We start from the raw sequence: 26,282 nt of genomic DNA, 5'->3' as shown, positions 1-26,282 counted from the left end.
TTTCCTGGTGCCTGGTGCACCGCCAAGGCGTGCATGAACTTGTGACTTACTGTATGTACTACATCAAGTGCAAGCATGGATCCACCTTTGTTTTCCCGAGACCCTGCGCACTCGTTTTCCTGGACCAACTTTCAAACTTAGGGCATCCGCTGTATGCCTCTTGGGTGGCCAATCAGAGTGAATTACCGCGCCTTTTCTTTTCTTCTCCTCCAAATAATGACGTGGAAAGGTGGTGGTAAATTGTTGTTGTTGTTGTCCTCTAAATAATGGCGCGTACCCACTGGGGGATTGGCCAAGACACAGGCGGCGTGGTGGTGAAGATAATTCTCTTTCTTTCACTCCAACAAATTTCCTCTCTTCCCTTACTGCGCGCGGTTCGGGTGTCCACCGAGATGTGAGAGACTTCCTTTCCTCAAAAAACAATTTGAAAGCAGTTAATGAAAACTTTTGAGCTCACCCGCATCGGTGGCTCAGTGGTAAGGCGCTCGTCTATCGAGCCGGAGTACCCGGTCGGAGCAGAAAACCAAAGTGGAAAAAGTAGTGACGCAATATGGCAGGACACAACCAACTAGACATATGGCAGTGGAACTGCAGGGGATACCGGCGCAAGCAGGGACTCCTCCAGCAGTTCATTAACACTAGACACGCAACACCAGACATGATCATGTTACAGGAGACTAACATAACACCCACCCTGAGGGGCTATACATGCCAGGAAAGCGGACGCACCGCCACCCTCATCAGCAACAAGCTGGTCACCATAGCACACAAGGAGATTGAGGGCACACAGATAGAACATGTAATAACAGAGATTATACCCAAAAAGAAACACAAGGCCAAAAGCACTTTCATAGTTAACCTTTACAGCCCCCCCAGACAAAGGGATGGCGATTTTAGCAAGCTTTTTTCGGAGGCGAATAAGCTAGCCAAGACGAACACCTTAATAATCGCGGGTGACTTTAACGCAAGGAGCTCGAGCTGGGGATACCAAAAAACTGAGAAAAAGGGGCAGCAGATATGCGTAGCGGCGGAAAACATAGACTGCGACCTCCTAACGGATGAAAACCAACCAACTAGGCGAGGTAACAGTGTGAGTCCAGATACTTGCCCTGACCTCACCTTTATTAAGGGAGCAAAGCAGGCCGAGTGGGAAAATCTGCTGGAAGACTTTGGCAGTGACCACTACATTCTAAGAACGACAATCGAAGCAGACAACGTAAAGAAGAAGATCGGAACGGCCCACCTTACCAACTGGGACGCCTTCCGCAAGCACAGCGAACGGCTAAAAGGGGAAATCACTTCCATAGAGGAGTGGAGCCAACAGCTGAAACAAATACAAGAACTCTATACAAAGGAAATAGATAGAACAGAACAAGCACCGCAGGTGGACAGGCGGCTACTCGGGCTATGGGAGGCAAGACGCGGGCTCACCAAACGCTGGAAAAAACAAAAGCTAAACAGAAAACTCAAAAAGAAGATTGCGGAAATCACGATGAAGGCAGAGGAGTATGCGACGCAACTGGCCAGGCAGGGATGGCAGCAGTTCAGCAGCTCACTGAACGGCACGCTCAGCACAGCCAAGACGTGGCGCATACTCAAGGCCCTCATGGACCCAACCAAGACAAAAGCAGAAAGTGGCAAGGCAATTCAGAAATTGGCCTACCAGTACGAAGGATCGGACGAAGAACTGCTAGAAGCAGTCCGCATCAAATGCTACGGCAAGGACAACCCCCAGGGCTACAACGGGGAGTACCAAGGAGCAGAAAATCCCGCAATGGACAGGCCGATCACAAGAAAGGAAGTCCAGGCGGCGATAAGCGCGACAACAAGAAATACAGCAGCCGGCGCAGACAAGATCAAGAACGCCTTGATCCGCAACCTGAGCGACGAGGCGATCGACCAGCTCACGGCGCACCTCAACATGCTGTGGGCAGAGGGAGTGGTGCCGAAGGAATGGAAGCACGCTGTCGTGGTTATGATACCCAAACCCGGCAAGAAGCTTCAGATTGAGAACCTGAGACCCATTTCCCTCACGTCGTGCCTTGGCAAATTGTACGAAAGAATCGTCACCAGGCGAATTCAACAATACCTGGAGGACGAAGAACAGTACCCGCACAGCATGTTCGGCTTCCGGGTGAACCTGTCGACTCAAGACGTCCTGCTGCAGATCAAGGAAGAGATCATAGACACGGCACCTAGAACTGGCGAAAACATTATCATGGCCCTGGACATCAAAGGGGCCTTCGACAATGTTAGCCACGAGGCCATTATGGAAGGCCTAAACAACGTCAACTGCGGAAGAAGAACCCACGACTACGTAAGATCCTTCCTGTCAGAACGCACAGCGACTGTGGGATTGGGAGACCTGCGAAGCGACACCTTTACCACCCCACGTAAGGGCACGCCGCAAGGATCCGTAATCTCACCAGTGCTTTTCAACCTTGCAATGATCGGACTGGCCAGAAGACTCAGCAAGATCGATGGCATCCAGCACGCGATGTACGCCGACGACATTACGGTCTGGGTGAATCGAGGCTCGCTAGGACAAAAGGAAGAGAGACTGCAAGAAGCAGCAACGTGTGTAGAAGAGTACGTGAGGGAAAGGGGCCTAGTATGCTCCACGGAAAAGTCGGAACTTCTTAGGGTAGGGTCCAACCCTACCAAGGAGGAACTGACAGTAAAGTTAGAAGGCCAAACTATACCAGAAAGGGATATGATACGCATCCTGGGCATGTGGATCCAAGGAAGCAGGAGATGTACCTACACAATTAGCCTACTCAAGAAGTCAACAGAACAAATAAGCCGCATGATAAAGAGGGTATCACAGAACAGAAGCGGGATGAAAGAAAGCGACACGATCAAGCTCGTCAGAAGCCTGATAGTCAGCAGAGTCACGTACTCGCTGCCATACCACCGCATGACCAAGAAAGACAAAGAACAGAAGGAGGCGCTGCTAAGAATGGCGTACAAGACGGCACTCCACCTGCCAAGAAACACATCAAATGAAAAGCTGCTACAAATGGGCCTAAACAACACATTCGAAGAACTAACGGAAGCCCAGCTAAGTGCGCAAATAGCCAGGCTCCAGCAGACAGCCACCGGCCGCAAGCTCCTAAAGAGATTAGGGCACAATGTAGAAGGGATCGTAGATAGAACAGCTAGCATTCCAGACGAGGTCCGCCAGACACTGGACATCAGCCCTCTGCCGAGAAACATGGATCCCAACCTCCATGCCGCTAGAAGGCAGGCCAGGGCAGACTATGTGAAGCGGAACCTAGCCACAATGGAAAACACAGTATACACAGACGCGGCCCTCTATCCATGGGACCACAGGACCAGAAAGTTCCGAGTCGCGGCAGCAGTGGTAGATTACATGGGGGAACCAATTAGCAGCGCGACATTAAGAAACTGTACGGTAACGGAGGGGGAGGAAGCTGCCGTAGCTCTAGCGGCGGCCGAAGGTTACCGTAGGAACAAGTCTTTGATAATCCTGACAGACTCCAAAGCAGCATGCAGGAACTACATACAGGGCAAAATAAGCAAGGAAGCGCTGAAGATCCTCCTCGAAGCAAAGCTTAATTCCAAATAAGACCTTAAGACACAGGATTTTCTGGATACCGGCACACACCGGGATAGAGGGTAACTCGAGGGTAGACAGCCTAGTTCGCGAGATCACGAGCCGAGCAGGGCAGTCGGAAACCCTGGAGGACCCCATGACGGTGGAACCGACGTATGCAGAAATATTAAACTATCACAGAGGGCGGAGATTCAAATACCCACCACCGCACACATCATTAACACAGCACGAGGCGGTCTGCTGGCGGAGACTGCAAGCAGGGACTTTCCACAATTTATACATACTACATAAGATGTTCCCTACACAATACAGGGACACATGTCCGTGGTGCGGAGCAACCCCCACGCTATATCACATCACATGGGAATGCGAACGTAACAGAACATTTCACAAGCTAAATGACCCGAATGCGGAACAATGGGAGGGCCTGCTGACCAGCAGCGAGCTCACGGCCCAAAGGGCACTGGTGCAGCACGCCTGCGAAGCAGCAAGACTCAGCGGTGCCCTGGAATAGGGGCGCCGACCTTGTGAAGAGGCCGAAGACATGAAGACATCGGCCCACCGCTAAAACCTGATTTTTGGAGCATTAAATGTTTTTCACTCACTCGAACCCGACCGCGGCGGCCGCGTTTCGATGGAGGCGAAACGCAAGAGACGCCCGTGTGCTGTGCGATGTCAGAGCACGTTAAAGATCCCCAGGTGGTAGAAATTATTCCGGAGACCTCCATGAGGAAAGGAAATGGCATATCTCTCACATATCTCGGCGGACACCTGAACCGCGCCGTAAGAGAAGTTAGGAGTGAAAAAGAAAGAGGTGCCGTAGTGGAGGTCTCCAGGGGCGGTATTACGGAACTGTCAAATCAAAAACTTGTCAAAAACGCGTCAAAAACTCGTCAAAAAGCCCCGCCGTAGCCGCGCTCCTATTGGTCGGCCGTGGCCGGCGGCCATGTTGCTTTCTTGCGTCATGGGTGGCTGTCGTTTACGTCACGGACATGACAGAAGTGGTGACGTTGCACGCCTAATTATGCAGGCGCATTTTGACGATTTTTTTTGACGGCTTCGAGGCGGTCAAAATTGGACCGTTCCGTTTTTGACAGAAAATGGCGGCGGCGGCAGCGGCGTCGTATGTGGCTGAGGCGGCTGCGGCGACGCGAGCAACGGCGAAGGAGGGGCGCACGAAGACGCGTTTGACTACGTTTGACTTGCCGGACGAGCTGTTCCGACGCCTTTTTCGACTGGAGAGGCAGACTGCGGTGAGGCTGTGCGACGAACTCGCCGATGAATTTGGAGGTTTGCGTGCGAATGCGCTGTCGGTGCAGCGGCGGGTGGCAGCGGTTATTTGCTACCGGCGGCTTTCATGCAAGCTTCGGCAGCCGACGACACCTCTGTGCCACAGCTACGTACAAATAAAACATGCTTATGCTGGAAAATAACTTTATTTTCCCCTGCAAATCGCACTTCGTGGTCGTCCGGTCGAGGAAAAATAAACAGACGACCACACATCACATACAACGCTTCACGCTTTGACACTTTTGTCATCGATCGTAAGAGCCGAACAACACAGGCCTTAACAAGTTGGCTTCGTCGATTTTTTCGCACTTAGATCAACCGCACAGTACCTTGATTTTCGACGCCGCGTAAGAAAACAGTATCAAGGCGTGGAACAGCTGTTTCCGTGCAAAGCGGCTTGTTGACATTTTACCGCCGTCTGCGCACCCCCGCGGCAGCAATAGTTACCCACTAGCAAATTTAATAGCCTAACTTCTTCCGCTTCTTGTTTTTCTTGATATTTTTCATCTTTAAACATATTTTTTTGGCAAAAGAAAATAATAATTATTTTTATCGCTGTGCATTTCTTTACTCTTTTAGCAAAAATTTAGCAGACGGTCCCTCGTCGTGCAGGCAAATGCTTCGGGGCGCCGCTCTGCTGTAATTGGCTGATTCCTCGTTGCGTCAATTTTGCGTCAAGCGTCGACGTCACATTGTTTCGTCATTTTGACGTCACTGTCAATAACTTTTGACAGGTTTTTGACAAAGTTCGGTAATACGCACCCAGAATAATTTCGACCAACTGGGTATCTTTAACGTGCACTGACATCGCACAGCACACGGGCGCCTCTTGCGTTTCGATCGAGCCCAGCAAACCAAAAACCTCTCAGAGACGTTCTTGGTTTGCTGGGGTAGGCGAAACGCAAGAGGCACCCGTGTGCTGTGCGATCTCAGTGCACTACTATGGTGTCTGGACCATAGACACCATGCATGTAGACGGCACCTAGCTCTTCCTTCTTTCACTCCCACCTTCCTCCCTTCCCTTACGGCGCGGTTCAGGTGTCCGCCGAGATATGTGAGACAGATACTGCACCAATTCCTTTCCTCAAAAAACCAATTTATTTAACTTTTGACCGAGAGCTTGAGCGAAAAATGAACTAAAATTTTTGATCATGATAATATTTGAAGGCCTGTGTCGTTTTTGAACGCAGAACTTTAATGCTCTATTTGATAACTTGTTTGAATCATGCATGAATCATGACTTGTTTAGTTAAACGTCATGGAGGAAGAAAGCTCTTGCTTTTCCTCAGTGGAAGTGCTTTAGCACACGTGGTATTTTCCTCCGACCAATTGTGCTCTTTCAGTTTCGGTTTTAATCATATAGTAAGAAACTCTATGGTTTTAACAGCCAAACGATGCATAGAGAAATGATAACTGTGACGTCAGAAAAGTTATAGGTCACTTGAGACGTAAAAAAAAACAAAAGCTGCAAAGTAATTGGCATATAGCTATTTGAGAAAGCACTGTCTTTCTCAGCACTGGATAGTGAATAAAAAGGATGAAGCAGCGATTATATCGCAGTTTTCTATGTCTCATGTGACCTATAACCTCTCTTTGACGTCACAATCATCGTTTGATTGTTGAAACGAAACCGAAACGACATGACAAAAAATTCAATTATAAATTATTTAGCGATTGCAGGCGAATACCACACGGTAATCCATGCATGTAGTGTCTCTCGCATCATTACAGAAAAGAAAACATGCGTCCAAAATTACAACATACGCATCCCCTATGGGCGGAAAGCAACTTGTCAGACATAAATAAACGTTCATTCGTAATGTAACTAAGTTAAAAACAATTTTTGTACGTATTGACAGATTACACCGCTATTTTCAAGTTAATAAAATTGAGTCGATGTTTTTTTTTTAACAGGGCTTGGGAAGTTTCGTACTGATAGCTGATGCTCTGCGTTGATGTGCGTGTCGTGTGTGTGTGTGTCATGTTGTGTCCGGATAGGTGACCACCCATGGAACTGTGTAAAACGTAACATTTCGAAAGTTCGGAGAAGATGTATATTGACTTCAGATTGTACCTCGGCCTTTTATTAGTGTGTGTTCCCTCGAACTGTTTCCCAGACCAGGGGAAGTGGACCTTCAAAGCTGATAATGTGCGTGTCCTGTCGCTGCCTGTCACTAGTTTTGGGTGTTCGAATCGGCGACTCTCCTTCACCGATCGAGCGCCGCGTGGAAGTGTTGCGTGCTTCTCGTTGAGATGTTTACGCTTTTTTTCGTGTATGCGGATCGTAGCTAAAAAAAAAAAAAAAATGCGCTGCCGCTGCGGTAGTGAATGCGTTGTGCGGAATCCATTCGAAATGCGTGGTAAGCACTTGTTGACGGCGAACTCGTCCTACCGTTTGCTGGTCGCAGGTGTCAGTCCATGAAATGGCGGTTCAGAAGAGCCTCTACAGCGGATCTACGGCGTCCGTGACAAGTAAGCACGTCCGTTGTGAGCGCTTCGTGGCGAAACCATTAAAACTGCTCCCCGCTGTGCAGTATCCTGCGAGCCGAGCAGACCGGGTGAGGCGGTGACGCTGCTGGTCGGCTGGAAGCTCTACCGTAGCCCTTGCTTCCAGGAGTTCCTCGACGTCGATCTCCTGGTGCGTAAATGGTTACCGGGTAATCGGTGTACCGATCCGATCGGTTCTCTGACCCCCGGCCATCGCAGTCGCAGGAGCAGCTCGGGGGGCTGGATATGGGGGCCAAGCTCTTCGAGACGGCTCAATTGTACAGCCAGAGCGCCGAGGAGACCCATCAGTGCCTCCACCTTATCGACCTGGGTGTTCTGCATCGTCCCACACTGGTGAGCCCGTCCGTTTTCGACCACCTGGTCGGACGAGCCCCCTAACTCCTGGCCCTTCTGCTCTCTTTCAGAAGACCGCGGCGTCCAAGGGTGAGTCGCTGTGCAGTACTTCTTCGCGGCTTTGTAGTGTTGATCGCCTTGTTTTTCTCAACAGCATAGTTCGTATTTCGTGCTGCGTTAGCAGGCTTCGCATCAAGGCGGCTTCAGTGCGCCAACTTCAGTGCGCCAACTTCAGTGCGCCAACTCCAGTGCGCCAACTCCAGTGCGCCAACTCCTGTGCGCCAACTCCAATGCGCCAACTCAGTAAACTCCAGTTAACGACTACCAAAAGTCACCTAAGTAAACTAGATACTCGCCCAAATACTGTGCGCAGAGCAAAGTAAAGTACTGTTTAGATACAGATAGTATGCTTTCACAGAACATCTATCTTTAGAATCTATGCTGCTCTGTGTCTTGTTTGTAGTAACCTTGCACCATGTGTGTTCTAGTGCCGCCTTGGTCGTGGCACTAGTTCTTGGTGTTTGAATTTGCGATGCACTCCCACCAATCTATCACCATGTAGAAGCGCTGTGTACTCCTTGTCGAGGTCATTATGGACTAACCAACTGATTGAAACCAGTACAAAAATACTGGGCTTTGTCATTTTCAATGCAATTAAGTTCTGGTATGTACGATAGCATTTGCCACAAGTGTGCAGCTAAACTCTTATTTGAATTGTAGTTTCATGGGTTTATCCTGAAAGCAAGCTCTGGACAGTTTAGTGCTTACTACGTCTACCAAGTGTAGCAGAACAATGGATATATTTAACAAGCAAAGTATAATAACTAGATGCAAGAAAATTGATGGATCATGCAAATGCCCACTGAATTACATCACCTTATCACCTTAGACAGTGGAATTCTATTAATGAGAGTGTGCCTGGTGTATCTGTTCCATGCTTCCATAGGTGCCCATTTGTCAGTGCCTTGATGGCTTTCCATTTGCTGAATTTGGATTGGGAGGTTGTGCTGCTGTCATGAACTGTTATGATTAGACAATAAGTGCTTGCATTCAATGCAATATATGTCGTTTACGACTCTTAGCGGCTGGCTGGGTCTTTACAGTCAAATACCATTTTGTTCTTTTTTTCTAGTTACGTAGCACTGCATGACTCTACTGCATCCCTTTCTAGAAAGAAAAGAACTTTTGTCAAAATGCTCACATTTTGTTGCTTTTTGCATCAGGCACAATTTTAGCACAGGTCACTGCCATGCAGGTGCTCTTATGTGAGCACGAGCAGATCTGTCAAGTGTAGTCCTGATAGCTGAGTTAATCAAAAAATTGGAATGCACACTTGGTAACAGCCCCATTGTTAACTGGATTGGGGACTACCTCTCTGGTCACTCCCAATACGTTGTGATTAACCACCAGCCTTCCTCATTAGAACGTGTAACATCAGGAGTACCTCAGGGTTGCGTCTTAGCTCCAGTTTTATTCTTAATCTTTATCAACGATCTGCCCTCATATGTCAATGTTAATATTAAACTCTTTGCTGATGACTGTATAATTTACCGCGAAATTAACACACCAGATGACCACATGGCCCTAAACCTCGCTGCAGAAGCCGTATCTAGGTGGTGTAAAGACTGGCAGATGGCCCTTAACATTAATAAGTCCGCTCTCCTCACAATAACCAGAAAAAAACATCCGTCGTCCTACACTTACGTTGTCAACAATGCCCCCCTCACTCGAGTTAACAGCTATAAATACCTCGGTATAATAATATCCCATGATCTCAGATGGGATTCACATATCACCTATGTCACATCAGCCGCCGTTAAAAGACTCCTGTTCCTCAAAAGGCATCTTCAACAAGCTCCTCCTCCAACAAAACTAATTGCATACAACGCTTTCGTACGATCGGTACTCGAATATGCGAACGTTGCATGGTTTCCGCATACTAAATATCTCATAGGAAAATTAGAAGCAATCCAAAGAAAGGCAGTAAGATTTATGTTTAATAAATACAGGCCTACTGACTCACCCACCGAACTACTCAAGACAGCCGGCATTCTCACTCTGGAAAATAGAGCTAAACTTGCACTACTAAAAATACTTTACCAGTTACTCCATAACCAGCTTAACCTTGATAAAACTAGGTACCTTATGGCCCCAGAGACAAGACCTACACGTCACAGACATTCAGAAACATTAAAAGAGCACACATTTCGTACTGACTGCCTGAAATACTCCTTTTTTCCACTTACAATAAGAGAATGGAACACCCTTGACCACTCTATTACCCGCAGCACATCACTAGATATCTTCACTCAGTCAGTAGAAAATTATCTTCACTCGTAAACACACTTGAATTCTGAACCTTTGTTGAAAACTTCCTTTTTTGCCTTGCTATTTTTCTTACCAGTGCTTGTTCGTTTCTAATGTCATATATATCCCATGTATTGATTATGTTATCTTGTCTTGAACTAACTGTACAATCCGACGATCCTATTGCTGTTCCCGTGACTTTTATGTATTGAACCTTAATTAAGTGCGACACTCGTTTATATTGTCCTTCAATCCTTCTTCTTGTTCACTCTTTGTGTCCATTATTCATGACGTTGTTGTAGTTTTTACTTTGATGTGCCTTGTTCCAGCGCCCTTCCTGTTAAAATCCCCAGTGGATTGACAGTATCTCTAAATAAAAATGCATTGATGCATTGATGTGATGCATTGATGTGGGGATGCTTGCAAGGAAAAAATGAGCTTGCAAAAACCAGGTGAAAAGAACTGGATTTTGCGCCTGATTCTCACCAAGTGATAGAGTGATGTGGGGACACTTATGTAGCGAAGACGGGCTCGCAAAAATCTGGTAAAAACTGGACTGTGCGCGTGATTCCCATTAAGTGACCCAGTGATGTGGGGACACTTGCGTAAAAAAGACAGGCTTACAAAAATCTGGCCTAAAATACTGAGCTGTACACCTGATTCTCATTAGGCTTTCGTGAAAGGACACCAGGGGTCAGTTCTGTGCGTCAGTTTCAGGGAACGCCTATTTACTTTTTCATCAGGCACTAGCTTTTGAGCCGTATCCCTGTCATCTCCTTCTGAGAGCTGGCAGGGCTGTCCTTAGAAGTGAATTCACTGTGGTCTTGCCTGAAAACAGTTCCAGGTGCCAATGCAACAAAGAAGCTGCCGGCTGAAACAACAGAGCTACCACTTACAACAGTGGCACCTCATGCGGCCCTCGCCACTGTGAACGACGATGGCATCTACATGCTTCTGCTACACGTGCGCTCCAAGGGCTACGCCAACTTCTCCGTCCAGGGTGGGTAGGCACTCTGAAATTGTGAACCATGCGGTCTGAATGTAGTTTGCTGGTGCTGTATTTTACCCGGGAACAGAGTTTTTCTGAAGGGTTGGCGCGCAAGCTGCGGCTTTATTACAAGCTCTCTGTGGCGTGGAGTGGTGTTGCCCAGGAACTAGAGGTGTGTGTTTTGGCTATGCGATGCTACCATAGTGTGGAAGGTTCAGATGGAGAAGTGGGACAGAAGCAAGCAGTAGAACCTGCCATTAGAGTCTGACAGGAGCCTGCTTTCATAAAGGCATGGTCCTTCACACCAGGACGTTTATTTCAAGTCTCTGTGTTGCAGCATGTTCTGCTATGCCTCGAACATGAAATGGGTGTTCCACTAGGCGCTTACCGGCTGCTGAAAGATTTGCAGGAGAATTTGTTGCTTGGTTGCAGAACTTCCTATTACGCATGTATTATGTTGTCTGTCACATCGCATTTTTAGAACGTACTCATTTCATTATGTTATACAGATCAGCAGTTTGTATACTTACGCAGCCGACCTTTCACCAGGTTAAAATTGCCAACTCATTCTTAAACAGGCAGTCACATATGTTTACAGACTTGCGATGTTTCCTTAAGGAGTGTGTCTGATTTTTCAATTTGGTATTGAGCCAGATGCTGACTTATTACAGTTTCATATCAAGTAGTTTCATATCTTGTTTCAATTACAGATTTGGGTAGATCTGCATTCTTATGTTTGCGACAGGGCAAGCGTTTCCACATTAGTTCACAAGGCTCCTGTTGGGTAACAACTTGTCAGTGAGCATTTATGGATAACGCTTTAGTGTTGGTGAAGTCATTAAGGTTGCAGTGATGATTGGTATTTAATCGCTGTGATTTATTTGTCAATGTTGGAGTCACTGTAGACGTAGGTAGGTGGTCTCAATGCGTGAGTAGGTATGCTTAGGTGGGTAGGTATGCTTAAAAGAAAGGCTGACTGTTAAAAGTTCTTTTTTTCGAGTAAGTACAGAGCCAGTGTTGGTAAGCAACAAGCAAGCACTGTAACGCATTCTGCCCTTGCAGTGGACGTGGCTTTGCGAGGCAGCCATGGCTACCTGTCTGCGGTTGACTGGCCCTTCCTGCCTGTAAGTTAAACCGTCAGCATTGGTGCAGTGGTGCCACTTACAGCTGTGGTGGATACTATGTGTGCGCAGTTCTACGGGGTGATGTGCGGCGTTTACGTGGTGTATGCGGTGGTGTGGCTGGCCGTGTCAGCGCTGCAGTGGCGAGACCTGCTGCGTATCCAGTTCTGGATTGGCGGCGTCATCTTTCTTGGTGAGCAGCGCTGTCTGTCCCTTTGATTGTCTGGATTCAGTTTCAGTTCGCCTTTGTGGATTGGCTTGTCTGTATTCGTCCTTGTCTGTCCAGTATGTCATGTGATTCTCTTGCATAAGTAGAGCTCCCTGCCATGGACAAACGAGCTCGGTTCTTCTTTGCATACGTGATTGTCTACGTCCGGAGCGTACGTAAATGTAACATTCGTTGGATGCTTGTCGATTAACAAGCAGGTGCAAGCAGTGTGGGTAGCTGTCATGGTTCCCGTGCTTTTTATACATGCACAGTAATGTGAATGGCACTCATGTGGCCTTCTGTTGCACTGGGATCTAACTCCACCACAGTCTCCTGCATTGTCGTTCCCATCAGCGGTCAGAAGGGCTGTTGGAAGTGTTTGACAGGCAGCACCACACACTGCATTGGTGGAGGGGGCTGGTTTGGTGCACCAACTTGAAAGGTAGAATAAAGTGGCAGTTTCTGCAGTGGTGGGGTTACCGTGCCAATTTCGCCAACCAGCACCATTGTGTTCAACCTGCTACATGCTGCTACAAATACCGTATTTACTCGCGTAATTAATTTGTGCACCCCTAATATATCACGCGGATTGATAAAAAAAAAAAAAGAACTTTTACTCGCATATTTTGCTCTCCCTGCTACGCAAGCACGCCAGCCTGCGCGTTGTTTTAATTCGCTACAACGCTAAAGTCAGCCTGGCCCAAGAGCCGGAACATGAGTGAACAATCAGCGATTATATCGCAGTTTTTCTCATGCTTCGCGTCACCTAAACACAACTTTGACATCACAGCCATCGCTCGACTGTTGAAATTGAATCCGAAACAGGTGCGAGAGGAAATGCTATTATAAATTATTTAGCGGTCATAGGCGAATACCACATGGTGATCCATGTAGAGTAATGTCTTGCGGATGATTAAAAAGAAGAAAACACGCAACAAAAAATTTAGCTGCCTACAGTCCTTTAATATCACAAAAGGTAGCTTGGTTATCTTAGGTAATTGGTAAAAGGCACATTAAAAAATGCAGGCCTGGTCATCACAACTGCCTACAGCCCTGCACTATTCAGGTCTTCATGCATCCAACGTGTTTTTTTGAACATTGGCACCAGTGAGCTGAAACGACCTGTATGCATGCACTTTTACCTTATTTCACAGTATCGGGCTCCTGCTACAAAACACAAGGAAGCTGTGCTCCAAACTGAATTTTTGCCCGCTACAAAGCCTGGTTCAGAATGCTTTTGGGCATTCCTGCCACTGGCTTCTGTTGTCAAATGAGACTCACCCTATGCTCACTCCGACTGGTGCAGGCATGCTGGAGAAGGCGGTCTTCTATGCCGAGTACCAGTCCATCAATGCCACCGGCCGCTCGGTGCAGGGGGCCGTGCTGTTTGCGGAGGTGCTGTCGTGCCTCAAGCGGTCCCTGGCCCGGTTGCTCGTGGTGGTGGTCAGCCTGGGCTTCGGCATTGTCAAGTGGGTGTTGCACCCCTCCCTCCTTCATTCCCGAATCCCTTATGACTGACGAGCTACGGTTAATGTGCAGGCCCCGGCTGGGACCCATGCTGCATCGGGTACTGGGACTTGGCGGAGCCTACTTTGTCATGGCCTCCCTGGAAGGATGCCTGCGTACGCTGAAGGTAAGCACGGCCCATGTCTCAATTCATGGCCGGGGGTGCGCCGATTTCAAGCCCCAGGGTATGCTGCTGACATGTAGACCTTTCCATAAAGTGCTTACAAAAAGGGTTCAGCTTAAGTTAAGGACAGCGCAGCGAGCTGTGGAAAGAAAAATGTCAGGTGTAACGTTAAGGGACAGGAAGAGGGCAAAGTGGGTGAGGGAACAAATGCAGGTTAATGACATCCTAGTCGAAATCAAGAGGAAGAAATAGGCTTGGGCAGGGCATGTAATGCAAAGGCAAGATAACCGCTGGTCCTTAAGGGTAACGGAGGGGATTCCAAGAGAAGGCAAACATAGCAGGGGACGGCAGAAAGTTAGGTGGGCGGATGAAATGAAGAAGTTTGCGGGGATACGGTGGCCGCAACTGGCAAAGGACAGGGTTAATTGGAGAGACATAGAAGAGGCCTTTGCCCTGCAGTGGGCGTAGTCAGGCTGATGATGATGCTGATGATGATAAAGTGCTCGCTGTGTCTCGTCATGTTCCTCAGTATTCTGTCCCTGGTGCACTTGTGTAGTAGCACGATTTTTCTGCACTTGTTCGCAGTGGTTCAAGGAGCAGGTGTTTTGAACATCTGCGTGTACACAATGGAAAGGTCTATACAGTTAAACCCATGTGTAATGAACCTTCAAGTAGCGAATTCTTCAGTATTACGAAGTTCCTCAAATTCGCAATGTCGCCCCCATTGAAGCATGTGTATGTGTGTGTATATTTGACCATGATGTAACGAACTCACTACACCAGCTGTCTGTTAGCTAGTGTGGAGTGCCTTGAAATTTGGTCATACAATGCGAAGGTTTCATGACGACAACACACAAACCACATCGAGCGAACGCAGTTGACACAGCGCTGTGCTTCAGCGGAATCGGCACCTCTCCGTAGCAAACGCAGCAGTGTCCGCACCTTCCGCTTTTGTAGCACCGCAACAAGTGGAACAGCTTACATTCAGAAGTGGTGCAAAGCACCAGGAGGTAGCAAAGAAGGCACAGGACAACAAGCAGTGCAACACCCATCGCCACTGCTTGTTTGCTCGCGCGATTCCAGCGCCAACAACAGAGATGCACAGCAGGAACCAGGACAGTTGAGAGTGCCAGCAGGGCAGGGCAAGGACAGGAGTCCGTTTCCTAGGAAAACGGTGGCTGAGGACAATAGGAGAGGGGTGACTAGTGGGAAGAAACATTTCCTTCCAACTCCTGCCTCCCCTACTCTCCCTACACTGCGTGTGATCGCATTGGGCAAGCCACGGCAGAGGTGGTGGCGGCTGCTACTGCAGTCGTGTTAGCAATGCAATCGTGAAACGTTTATCTCTGTTTACGACTTCAAGTAATGAGAGTTTGCTGCAAACGTTTGCTATGTGATTTCATCTGAATTTAGTTGTGATCATAACGCGATAGCATTAAAGTTCCCATTCTGCTGAGGATCCAGCGTCACTGGCGTCTCCACATACAAGCAGTGTTTGCTTTGAGTGTGTTGTCATACCATGTTTATATGGTGGTTAAAAAGGTGACAAGTTTAAATGCAGATTCACCCCCTAGACCAAATCACTAATTTAGCTTGTGAACGGCATATTGTATCAGGCTGAAGCCTGTTTCACTGCAAGCGAAAATGTTAGCGAATCCTGCTGCCGCAGCAGAAAAACCTGTTTTGAGCCATAACTTCGGTGAGTGGAGAGGTTCCAACAAGTTGGAAATTTCTGTTGCGATGCGCCGCTCAATTGCTTGCATGTGAACCAGCCTTGAGTCATGGATTTATGGCAGCTGATTTTTATTCATGGTGTGCTAGCAGAGAAAGCAAGTCGAGATTGTTCTGGCAGTGAACTAACATATCGCAAAAAAAAGAAAAGACCTTGCCATCTGGTGAACAAGGTACCCACATTTCTGCTCTTGGGTGAAGGCACATGGAAATATGCGTAAAGGTTTCACAAATACACAACTTGGTTCATAGCTGTTAGGACAATTCAGATAGCACTCAATGCCTGATGATGATTTTCTCTCAGTCATGCTGTTGTTCACTCTCTGTTCAGCTGTTCTCATTGTTCTTGTGAAGAACGCTTTTCAGCAGGTGGATGGTCGGTTATGTCGTCACCACCTGTGGGTGGCTGTTGTAGCTGGGAACCAAACCTAAAATGTCGTGCTCAGCTACCGAGTTATTCCAGTGCATACCGTCAGAAATTCAGTATGAAGGTAGTCGCTTAGGCTTAACCTACCTGGAATAATGCGCTCTAACAAGGTTTATTCGGCAAGAAGGCTGAACAAAAAACGTGCATAGATTGCGCTGTGGTTTCCCTATTGTGCACCGTCACATTTAAAACGGGATTGAGTGACTGTCACACCAGGAGAAGTTTACTGGTTTTGGTTGGTGGTGGTGGTGAAAACTTTTATTTTGGGAAAAAGAGTTTGTGAGCCACAGAGTGGCCCCGCTACATGGTCGGCGTCCCTAGTCCGGGACACCGCACGACGAGGCCCCGTCTCTCGCCCGTTTCACCAGAGCCCTTTGGGACTCAAGCGAGGAGCAGTTGAGGAGGGCAGTCTCCCATGCCTCTCTGGAAGGGGTAGGGGAAGGGGGGAGGTGGGGATTTTGAGTACATGCCCACACCATGTGGAAGATATCACAGGTCTCCCCACAGTGTGGGCATCGCCCATCCGTGTTAGGATCGTAATGTTTTATTATTGCAGGACAGAGTAGAGTACCTGTCTGCAGGCGCCTTAAAGTTCGCTCCTCCGTCTTACTCAGCCCTTTTGCAGGGGCCGGGAAAAGGCGGTGGTTGTCGCTATAATGTGTTAATATTTCCCTGAATCGCAGCAGCGGCTGGTTAGTCTCCGAGCCAGAAGAGCTGGGATGAGGAGCCCGGTGAGTAAGCGCTCGGGCAGCCGCGTCAGCGGCCTCATTACCTCGTAAGCCCTGGTGGCCAGGAGCCCAAATGATTCGTTTGGGTTGGCTGACGCAAGACCGATCACCTTCGTGTTGGTCGTGACTGTACTAGAGAGAAGTGTTTGAGTCTACCCGTATAGCCGCCCCTCCTCTGTGTGGCCGCAGCCCAAGAACACCCCCGACCGGCTGCTGACGGTGCTGGGCATTGGGCTGGCCCTGCTGGACAGCGCCATCTGCTGGTGGATCTTCAGTAGCCTGAGTCAGACAACGCGCACGCTGCGGTTACGCCGCAATGTCATCAAGCTCTCCCTGTACCGCCACTTCACCAACACGCTGGTGTTTGCCGTGCTGGGTGAGTGGCCCGACTTGGCGTCAGTACCCCTTCTTTTCCTCCCCATTTTGTCGCTCAACCGGGTTCCCCTTCCCTCTTCTTGTGGCGCAGCGTCTGTGGTGTTCATGGTGTGGGTGACCTTCGATCACCGCACAGTCGAGTGCCTGACTGACTGGAAGGAGCTGTGGTTTGACGAGGGTTACTGGCACCTGCTCTTCTCGCTTGTCCTGTTGGTCATCATGTTCCTGTGGCGGCCCACAAACAACAACAAGCGGTATGTGTGCGCACACTGCCTCCCTGAGGAGCCCTTCCTCATCTGTCCATTTCGCGTTGGTGTCGGAAAACATCCATGAGCATGTTCTTGACACGAGACTGGTGAAACCACCCACCCAGACCGTGGTGTTACACCTCTCGGTCACCTCACTCAAGCCCGTGTCTAATCTGGGTGAACTGCCTAGGGTTTTAGCGAGTGTTAGCAGGCATAAGAAGGGCAAAATGTGGGTGGTAGTGCAAGCATATATACTGTATATCCCACACCATCTCTTCGTTTTTGTACTTAAGCTTGAGCAGGCTCACCAGGCAATTGCCTAGCCTTTCTTGTTGCCATCCAGGGCAACATTCAGGGCATGCATTCAACCTCTAGTTCCATATCCTGTATTTGCTCCGATATTTCAAGCTTGCATCTTCTTCCTTGTGGCTGTAGTTAGCGGTGACAGTGGGCTGTTGGCTTTTGAATTTTGTACAGTATGGTACGTTGTCCTTGCAGGTATGCCTTCACGCCGTTGCTGGATGCTGCAGATGATGAGCTAGACGAAGAGGAGCTTCAGCAGCAGCCACACGACGCGTTCGGTTAGTGCACTGCCGAGATACTCTTGCTTGTAATTCTGTCCATACTCTGTCCCACACCTTATATCTTTACCCCGATTCCCATGATGGTTGATCCCCAGCCATGAGCTCTGGCTGACTTGAGCAGCTGAAGTGGTTGTATTGATTTATTGACAACAAACTTTCTCACCATCTGCGCATCGCCCTTCTCAATACAAAACGTGGAGCACATTTCAAACTCGCCACATTGGCTCAGTGGTTGGAGGGCTCGGGTTCAATCCCGGCTGTGGCAGCCACATTTTGGTGGAGGCAGAACGCAAAGGGCGCCCATGTGCTGTGCGATGGCAGCGTGCATTAACCCCAGGTGGTGTAAATTGATCAAGAGCCCTCTACTACTGCACCTCTATAGCCTGTGCGCCACTTGGGGATAGCAAATGCCAGAGTTCAGTTCAACTTAGTATGCTTCATGAGCCACTTCTTTTGAACGAATGCAAAAATATTCTAAAATTGGATCACATATCATAGTCAGACACATTATAGAATGCCATGCTCAGGTGAGAAGGTAATTTACTGGCCACAGTTAGTGCCCTCATTACTGTACATTTAACCACTGCTATGATGCATCCAAATGAGCAAGCCACCATCGTTTCTGGTATTTTAGCCAGTCAGTGCGTGCTAATAAGGATCAAGCCTTGCAGGGGTTGAATCAGAATGCAGATGCTACTCTTCTATACCTTTTTTTTTTAAATATGTTGGTCCTTTCTTGTGCCATGAAGTTCCTTTCTCTTGTTCTCTTCCCCCCAGAGGGCATGAAGATGCGAACCACTAAGCCGGCAAGTGGCCAGCCAGCAGCCAGCAAGGAGGATCCGGTGTGTACTCCATGCCTATCTTTTGGGGCAGAAGTCGTTAAATGTTACGGGTCTGGCAAGAAAGTGCAGTTCAGCAGTGAGCGCCTATTGCCTCACAGAGGCCAGCATTCAGAACATCAGTGCTTAGAAGCAAGTAGCAGCATATGTGGTGTTTGTATAAGGACTATGCTTCTGTAGTCGATACAACTCAAGAACAAAGCGGCTTTACCCCGTCAAATGACCCCCGTCCAGCCAATGGTGGCAGCTGATTTTCAAGAACCTGCTAGCATCACAATGCAGGGAATGGTGTAACAATGCAGAGGGGACCATCATACCCTTTTATTTGCCATTCTCATATTGTCACTCTAGCAGGGCCATGAGAATTGGCCGACGCCATTGGCTGGAGGGGGGGTCCTGTGACGGCGAAAAGCCGCTTTGTTCTTGAGTTGTATCCGTCTGTAGTATCTCGAGATGTGTTCGGCTAAGCAAAGTCCAGAATATTCAGATAAAATGACTTGACTTAGCGTGTAATTGATCAGCCGCATCAAGGTGCCTGTAAAAACTGACCATCTTTCACGTGGCTTGCACATGACAGTTCGTTGAGAGCAGCGAGTTGTAGGCATAGCAGTGGGTGCTCATTTCTGGATACATTCTGAAAAAATGTTTGCATGAAAATGTGGAAATGCATTTCTGTGCTTTATACCAATCACAAGTGTACGGTGTTGACTTCTTCCAGTCTATACCTTGCACAAAACAAGGAAAGGTTGTTGGTTTTTTTTATTTCTCAAATTAAGGGTGCACTGTTAATGTGGCCACCAAGTAGTCTGTTTTAGGGTGAGCTGCAAGAGTTAAAGGATGTGGTCTGGCAAATTACCAAGCTTTTGCAGTGACTGCTTTTTACCAGTGGCAGTCTGAAAAGCTTATGAACGTTGCCCCAAGCATCCACTGCTCATTAGCTGTAGATGACCTTCGAATAGCTTCACCCATGTCCTGGATAGATGCCCGTCTAAAGGAAATGAGGGACAGCGATAGGGCAGTCTTCAGAGGGCTTGCATGCAACCCACACATTGAACGCGCTTGGGTCCGTTCATCCAGAGACAGCTAGGTGTCCATTAGCAGCGTGCTGGTTGGGGGTTATCCTTAGCAGCACAGAAACCATGCAGCTGTGTCCCATACCCACTGTCAAGAGGCTGGATAGACTCACTGAAGGGTGCGCTGTCTTTCATTGCAGGAGGATGACCTCAAGTGGGTTGAGGAAACCATTCCCTCGTCACTGGGTGAAACGTAAGCATCCAACCATAACCATAGAAGCCTTGCTAAACTCGTGAGGACCAGTGCCTTAGCCAACTGTCCATTACAGTGAACTTAGGACGAGGCCAGAGCATGTTTCCTGCAATTTCTTTTGGTTTTACTTGTTAAAGAGTAATGGTTACTATTTTGAGTTTTACTGCATTAAGGAGGGAAGAAATTGAGGAAAAGGCATGCTGCAATAGCGCCCTCTAGCAGGAGCAAGAGGAACTAGTGCTCATGTTGGAGCCGCCGGAGCAAGGGAGGGAGGAGTGCAAGAGGGAAAGGGAGAGGAGGATCCGCACAGCAATAGCGCCTCTTGCGGGCGACGCAGTCAGAAAGACACAGTCAGGCGCCTGCAATGGGATGTTGCAGGCGACTATCGCAAGTGGACTCATGATAATCGCTTTATCGTGAACTTTTGTCACTTTTTAAGCGAGGCTAGTTTACACTCCTTCTTATAACTTTCTTTCCCTCGAATAAAAAAAAAGGCAAATACTAAAAGCAAATTTATAAAGACAAAAATTAAAGTTATACTGGTGATGCAGAAACACTGCATCACATTGTGTGATTGCCTGTCAATTTTTTTAATTATTTTGTTATTGCTTGGCAAAGGTACATGTATATTTTGTGTTCAAGAAAATGTCAGTTATCAGTCGACATCTGTTCTGGCATTCCTGCCTAAGTCATCGTCTCTCATCCTTCGTATTGCCCAAGAAACAAAAGTCCATGCTGTCACTAAGAAAAGTGTGGAATCCTTTTCTATTACAGAGCCCTGCCAAGCCTTTTGGATTCAGATGAGGTGAGTGGATCAGGATCAATGGTTTGATGGACTATGGGAAAAAGGGGGGGGGGGGGGGGGGGGACAGGGTTGTCTACCAACACCCTCTTTTTGCTTTTCTTTATTTTGTTATTATTTTCTTTTGCAGGAGATTATGACTGTGCGGTTTGAACGGAACAAGATGGAGTGAGCAGGTGGAGGAGGGACTGTGTACATAGGTGAATAAAGTGTTGCTTGGAATCCAGGGTCAGCACAGGAAACCCCCCTGCATCGGCAATTGACGGTCCGAAGCGAGCGCAGTTGGGTCTGTGCCAACGGGGGAGACAAGGTTGTGGGACTAGAGAAGTGCTGACACCGTACCTTCGGTTCAAGTCCTGTTTTGGTTTACTGCACCTTTGTTACTCTGAATCATTCTGTCCTTGTAAGCAGACAATCGTTCACACCACTCGGCTTATGTGCTGTAAAATTTGCCCACAGTAACTTTCCTATTTATTTTGAGTTGGCCAAAGAGGACGGGCATACCTTGTGCCCAGTGAAATGTCGTGGGATGGCAGAGCTATCGAGTGCGTTTTGTGTAATGCTCTGCACAGAAACGGTGACTATATTCTAGTCTCCGCAAGGAGGTGCCACAGTTTGAAGCCCGGAATCCTTATTGGTGTGCACAAGCCCATTTCTCTCATTCGCTACTCGTTCTTGGGAACAGTATGTGTGGAGTGAGTAATATTCAAGCGGTGGTACATTTGAAAATATAAGGCAATATGCATGGAATTTACAAATTGCAAACTTCAAGTAACCGCACACGTTTAGTTATCCTGGTTTGATCATGTCCACCCTGTATACATAACGATACATTGTGGAGCTGCCTCGTTGCCTGTGCAAGTTACTGCCTTGTTATTGTTTGTTCACCTGTATTTCTTTAGATGTGTAAATGTTAGGACCAGTTTTCAGTTGCCCTGTGCGTAATAAAAAAACCAAACTTTAGCAAAGCTACCTTTATTAAGAATTAGTGCCTTCGAACCACAATTCTTTTGCTCTGCTTTTGTTCATGAAAATTCAGAATTTTCATTTCTGCTCACACTGGAGCAATAAGTTGCCATGTCACTGTGACTCGAAATGTGCATGCTCATTTCGCTCATCATACTCCAGTAATCTTCAGCGGGTAAAAATCGAATTTTATGTGAAATGTTGTGGCCTTAATCCCTTCCCTGTTGTTGGTACGCACTTGGTATTCTACTATCTCAGAGTTAACAGTCGTGATGGGCCTTGCAGTAAGCAAAATAGGTCTTCAGAGGGCCCAGCTGCCATATTCAGAAACAGCCATTTTAAGTAGATTGTTCACACTGAAGGAAGCTTCTTGGTGAACATAACTGCATGGTGGTATTGGTTTGGTTTTTGGGGGCTTAATGTCCCAAAGCGACTCTGGCTATGAGGGATGGTGTAATGGAGGGCCCTGATAATTTCGACAATCTAGGGTTTTTCAATTTGCACTGACATCGCACAGTACACAGGTCTCTAGCAGTTTGCTGTTATCAAAATGTGACCGCCGTGGCCGGGATCAAACCCGATTCTTTTGAGTCGGCAACCAAGCACCATAAACCACTGAGCCACCGCGGCAGCTCTGATGACATTGGCATGAAGTTGTTGTTCCATGTACAGTGTGTGATCACACAGCAGAACAGTGTCTGACTTGCACCTTTCTGAACGGTCAAACGGTCGCTTCATGTTCGGCGTCTGCTACACCGCCATGCATGTCGCAGCAAACATGCCGACGGAATTCTGCCACCAGGATTCTTCTAGTATTGACTTCAGCACGCTGCTTCGTAGCGGTGCCTCGGACAACAGTAGTCAAAATAATGGCAATTTGAAGCCATTGTGCAACTGGACCTGGCTGTGAGTACTTTCGGACATACTTGCCACACCCGAGTAGTCATGGTAGTAAACCGTGGAATACAGTAGCCACCATGACACTGTGTGCTATAGTCTGATACAACTTAAGTCTGCAGTGAAGCTCTGCCCACATTTAGAGCCGCCGCACAGCATTCCTCCACGAGAAAAAGTAGTCCGTTGTTAAAGCTTTTCTTGGCATCTAAAGAAGCCAATAAAAAAAAATAAGCTCTAAAATTTTGAGAAATGGCTCATTTAGTAAAGTCTAACATTAAAAAGCAGATTTCATTTACTGTTGTGATTGGCTAGCGGAATACTACAAGACTCCGGAGACCGTGGCCCAGTGTTAACAACTGCCGTTTTTTTTTAAGGTGTATCCTACTATACTGTGAGCACTCGTTGTGCCCTTTGCCATGATGTGGCTGAAGCTTCACAGAAAAAATGACAGAGAATGTTTACTACATCGAATCAGTGTGAAAGATTTGTGCTACACAGAAAACTACGATGAGCGGACAGTGCCGCGGAACGGAGCACTAGGGCTTCTCGGACAGGCAGTCGGCAAGAGACGATTTTGCTCGGGTCAGAACCAGCGGATTAGTGCCACATAGAATACGTAATAAAAAGAAGCAGCGCGAACAGACGAGGACGAACACAAGACAACAGGACTTGTCTATTAGCGCTGCTGCTTTTTATCATGCATTCTAACCAACAAGTCCAAATCAAGACTCTAGCCACATAGAAGGCGACGATGAGCAGGTCAGAGCGCTAGGGCTTCACGGACATGCAATCGAGAAGAGACAATTTTGCTGGGTTCTGAACCTCCGGATTAGTCCTTTCGCACTAAACGTCATTCGCCAAGTTTAGCACAGGGAGCATACAATTGGCTGTCAAAGTTATGTATCTTGGACATCGGATGTATGCTTCGGTCTGTTGAATCGTGGAAATGCAAATTCAAAGCACAGTCTAACAGCTGTTGATAGCTGCAACACAAAAACTGGCCATGTTGCTGATGTTTTTAAGTCTAAGGGCTGTAATGTGGTGAACAGTCGAGTTTGCGTTCTACAAATAGATGTGCATGAGAATTGGCAGCTGTCCACTAGATTACAGTGCTTCAGAAGCAGTACCCTGGACAAGCCATGTTTCAGCCTGAAGACTGCAAAGCCAACAATAATGGTGCCTTTCATGAACACTGCACAGTATCACTCGGTCCAGTGGAAATCTTCAGAAAGAGGTCATATCAGTGTTACCAAAATGCCTTTTTCAGGACTGTTTAAAAGGCTCGTCTCGTAAAAAAGTGGGAAAAGAGGCTCATGACAAAGCCGCCGAATGGCCACAGGAAAAAAGATTTGGTTGCCCACCTTTGTGGGTGCTGCTTCTTGGACCTTGGATTACTGTAGGCAAGTAACAAATCCAGGCAAAAGGGAGAGACGACCTTCGCTTTGTCTTGGCAGTTTTGCCTAATGACGGGATACTCCCATAAGTGAAGGAGGCCAGAGTGCTCGCATTTTTTGATAAAGCACTGTACGTCCCTTTCTTTGACTAGGCACACTGACCTCGTGCAGTGAAGCGGAAAATGGTTACCAGGCTGAAGGCAAGATTCTACGCAAATTAATTTTACGTATGAAACTTTAGCCTCCGAGGAAAAGCCATATGTAACGGAACAAGGTGAAAGAGAGATCCAGAAATGGGAAATGGCCTGCGGTTGATGCTTAGAAAATCCAACAAATGGAAGAAATGGCTCTGGCTACAAATTCTCTTAAACCAAAGTACTTGTGAAAGCCAAACAGAGCTTTCACATCATTTTCAACTCCCGTTACTTCACATACTGAGAAAAGCAAACTGTCCCATAATGGAATTCTGAGAAATCGCATGATGAATGGAAACTGCACGAGACCCGCAATAAAGCACCAACTAAATGTACAAGTTCAATGCCCATGCTCTTCTTCATAGTAACAAGAAAAATTTTGGCCTTAATGGGGCCACCATGCAGAAGCTGAAACTACTGAGTAGCTGATGTAGGAAGAACTAAGATGACAACAAGAACATAATCTGATCGCAGGATGAGTATAGGTGTCTGCAACTGCCAGTAGCTCATAGCATGGGGCAAGAAGTAACTTGTGCTGTGCATACCAAAGCTAGAATCATTAGTGAGCAAGACTGTGCATTTAAAGGGGCCCTGAACTCTGCTCAAAAAAAGCTGCGGTATGTCTGGAATGCTAAGAACACCACTTCACAAGTATCTTTCAGCAAGAATATTTTTACAGAGTTTCGTAGGAGCCAAGTTATCTGTAGTCAAAATTTGAATTAAGCGTTTTCGTGCCTTTCGTTCTCCTCTGAGGGTCACGGTTTGCATTCTAAAAGGTTGGAGCTCCTCCGCCGGCTGCCAACGAGCACAGAGATTTGCTGGAGGGGCAGAGCTTCCCAACCCACTGGAGGATGTGGCTGACTGGCCACAGCCTTGGTAGCTGCACGAGGTCTGCAAGAGCCTAACCAAGCAGCACTAGTAATCGCCCCAATATTGGTAATGAACGGCTTCACTCTGGTTCCTGGTAGCACCGACTTTTGTTAATGCATTTCCAATATTGGGCCAATAATCTATGCCTCTGGGGCAACCAACAGCCTCTTTTTAACTGGCATATGCAGATGCGCAACACAGAGGAGAGCAATCATTTCAAAAAGTTGCCATTGTAGGTTCTGTGATGTATAGAACTTTACTACTTGGCTCAGGTGTTTGTGACAACATAACATAGTGATTAAGCGAGTGTATGTAATCGCCCCAGGAGGCGTTTCAGGGCGACCTTTAAGCTGTAGTCTAGACGAATTATGATTCCCAAGCGATCTAGCCTTTTTTGGATATGTATGTTCATCGAAACCATATATGTTCATACAAGAATAGAAAAGCAGAGAAACTAATAAAATGGCAACGGTGTACCTTTCACCTTTGTCTTGCCTGCCGCACTCCTGTTAGCATAAATATCGAGATGCTTTCATACACACAGTCAATTTAGTCAGAGGCTGCGATTTGGGCTGTTGGATACCAGTTCAAAACTAGACGCAGTACGATAGCAGACTCGCAACTGGCTTCATTGTTCAAAAAAACTCAACTTGAATACATTTTTGAACATGCAAACGAATAAAGCACTACTCATCATACGCTTGAACCATGAACCACTGGGACTTTTTGGGTTCAGCTGTGCGATGAGTAGCCTTTTTCTTTGTGCCTTATTCATTTTAAGGCTCAAAAAATGCACACAAGACATTTCTTCGAATAAGAAAGCCAGCTGCGAGGTAGCACTTCTGTCCCGTCCGTCCTCACTGTATTAAGCAAACAAATCAGCCACATTTTTGAAGCAAACACTGCTACAAGAAGGGCACAAAATGATTCAAACTGCAAGTCTGCCTGTAGTTTATATGCCAGAGTTTGTAAACTGTGTGATAGAGTAATAAAGAAGGT

General features: G+C 47.4%; 1 protein-coding gene across 2 annotated transcripts; it reads left to right on the top strand.

Annotated features, from left to right (window-relative positions):
• The first annotated feature begins 6,805 nt into the window (after nt 1–6,805).
• On the top strand, nt 6,806–21,947 carry LOC149331387 (Golgi-pH regulating cation channel). 2 transcript variants are annotated; one of them, XM_089556510.1, is made up of 17 exons: nt 6,806–7,016; nt 7,276–7,339; nt 7,402–7,505; nt 7,574–7,708; nt 7,783–7,798; nt 10,854–11,015; nt 12,066–12,127; nt 12,197–12,317; nt 13,639–13,801; nt 13,872–13,965; nt 17,038–17,224; nt 17,315–17,477; nt 17,970–18,052; nt 18,833–18,897; nt 20,108–20,160; nt 20,935–20,965; nt 21,093–21,947. In XM_089556510.1, exons 1-17 carry the CDS (start codon nt 6,918–6,920, stop codon nt 21,132–21,134), a joined length of 1,644 nt encoding a protein of 547 aa, XP_089412636.1. In that variant the 5' UTR covers nt 6,806–6,917; the 3' UTR covers nt 21,135–21,947. The 2 variants fall into 2 exon arrangements, with proteins under 2 accessions (XP_089412636.1, XP_089412635.1); XM_089556509.1 differs by having other exon boundaries at nt 6,807–7,016; nt 7,780–7,798.
• The last annotated feature ends 4,335 nt before the right edge of the window (nt 21,948–26,282 follow it).

This window comes from Amblyomma mixtum, chromosome 8 (genome assembly GCF_055824585.1).
Source record: "Amblyomma mixtum isolate Tamu chromosome 8, ASM5582458v1, whole genome shotgun sequence".
In the NCBI taxonomy this organism is placed as follows: domain Eukaryota; kingdom Metazoa; phylum Arthropoda; class Arachnida; order Ixodida; family Ixodidae; genus Amblyomma; species Amblyomma mixtum.
The sequence above is the reverse complement of the archived record's forward strand: the minus strand, read 5'-3'. Positions and strand labels throughout refer to the sequence as shown.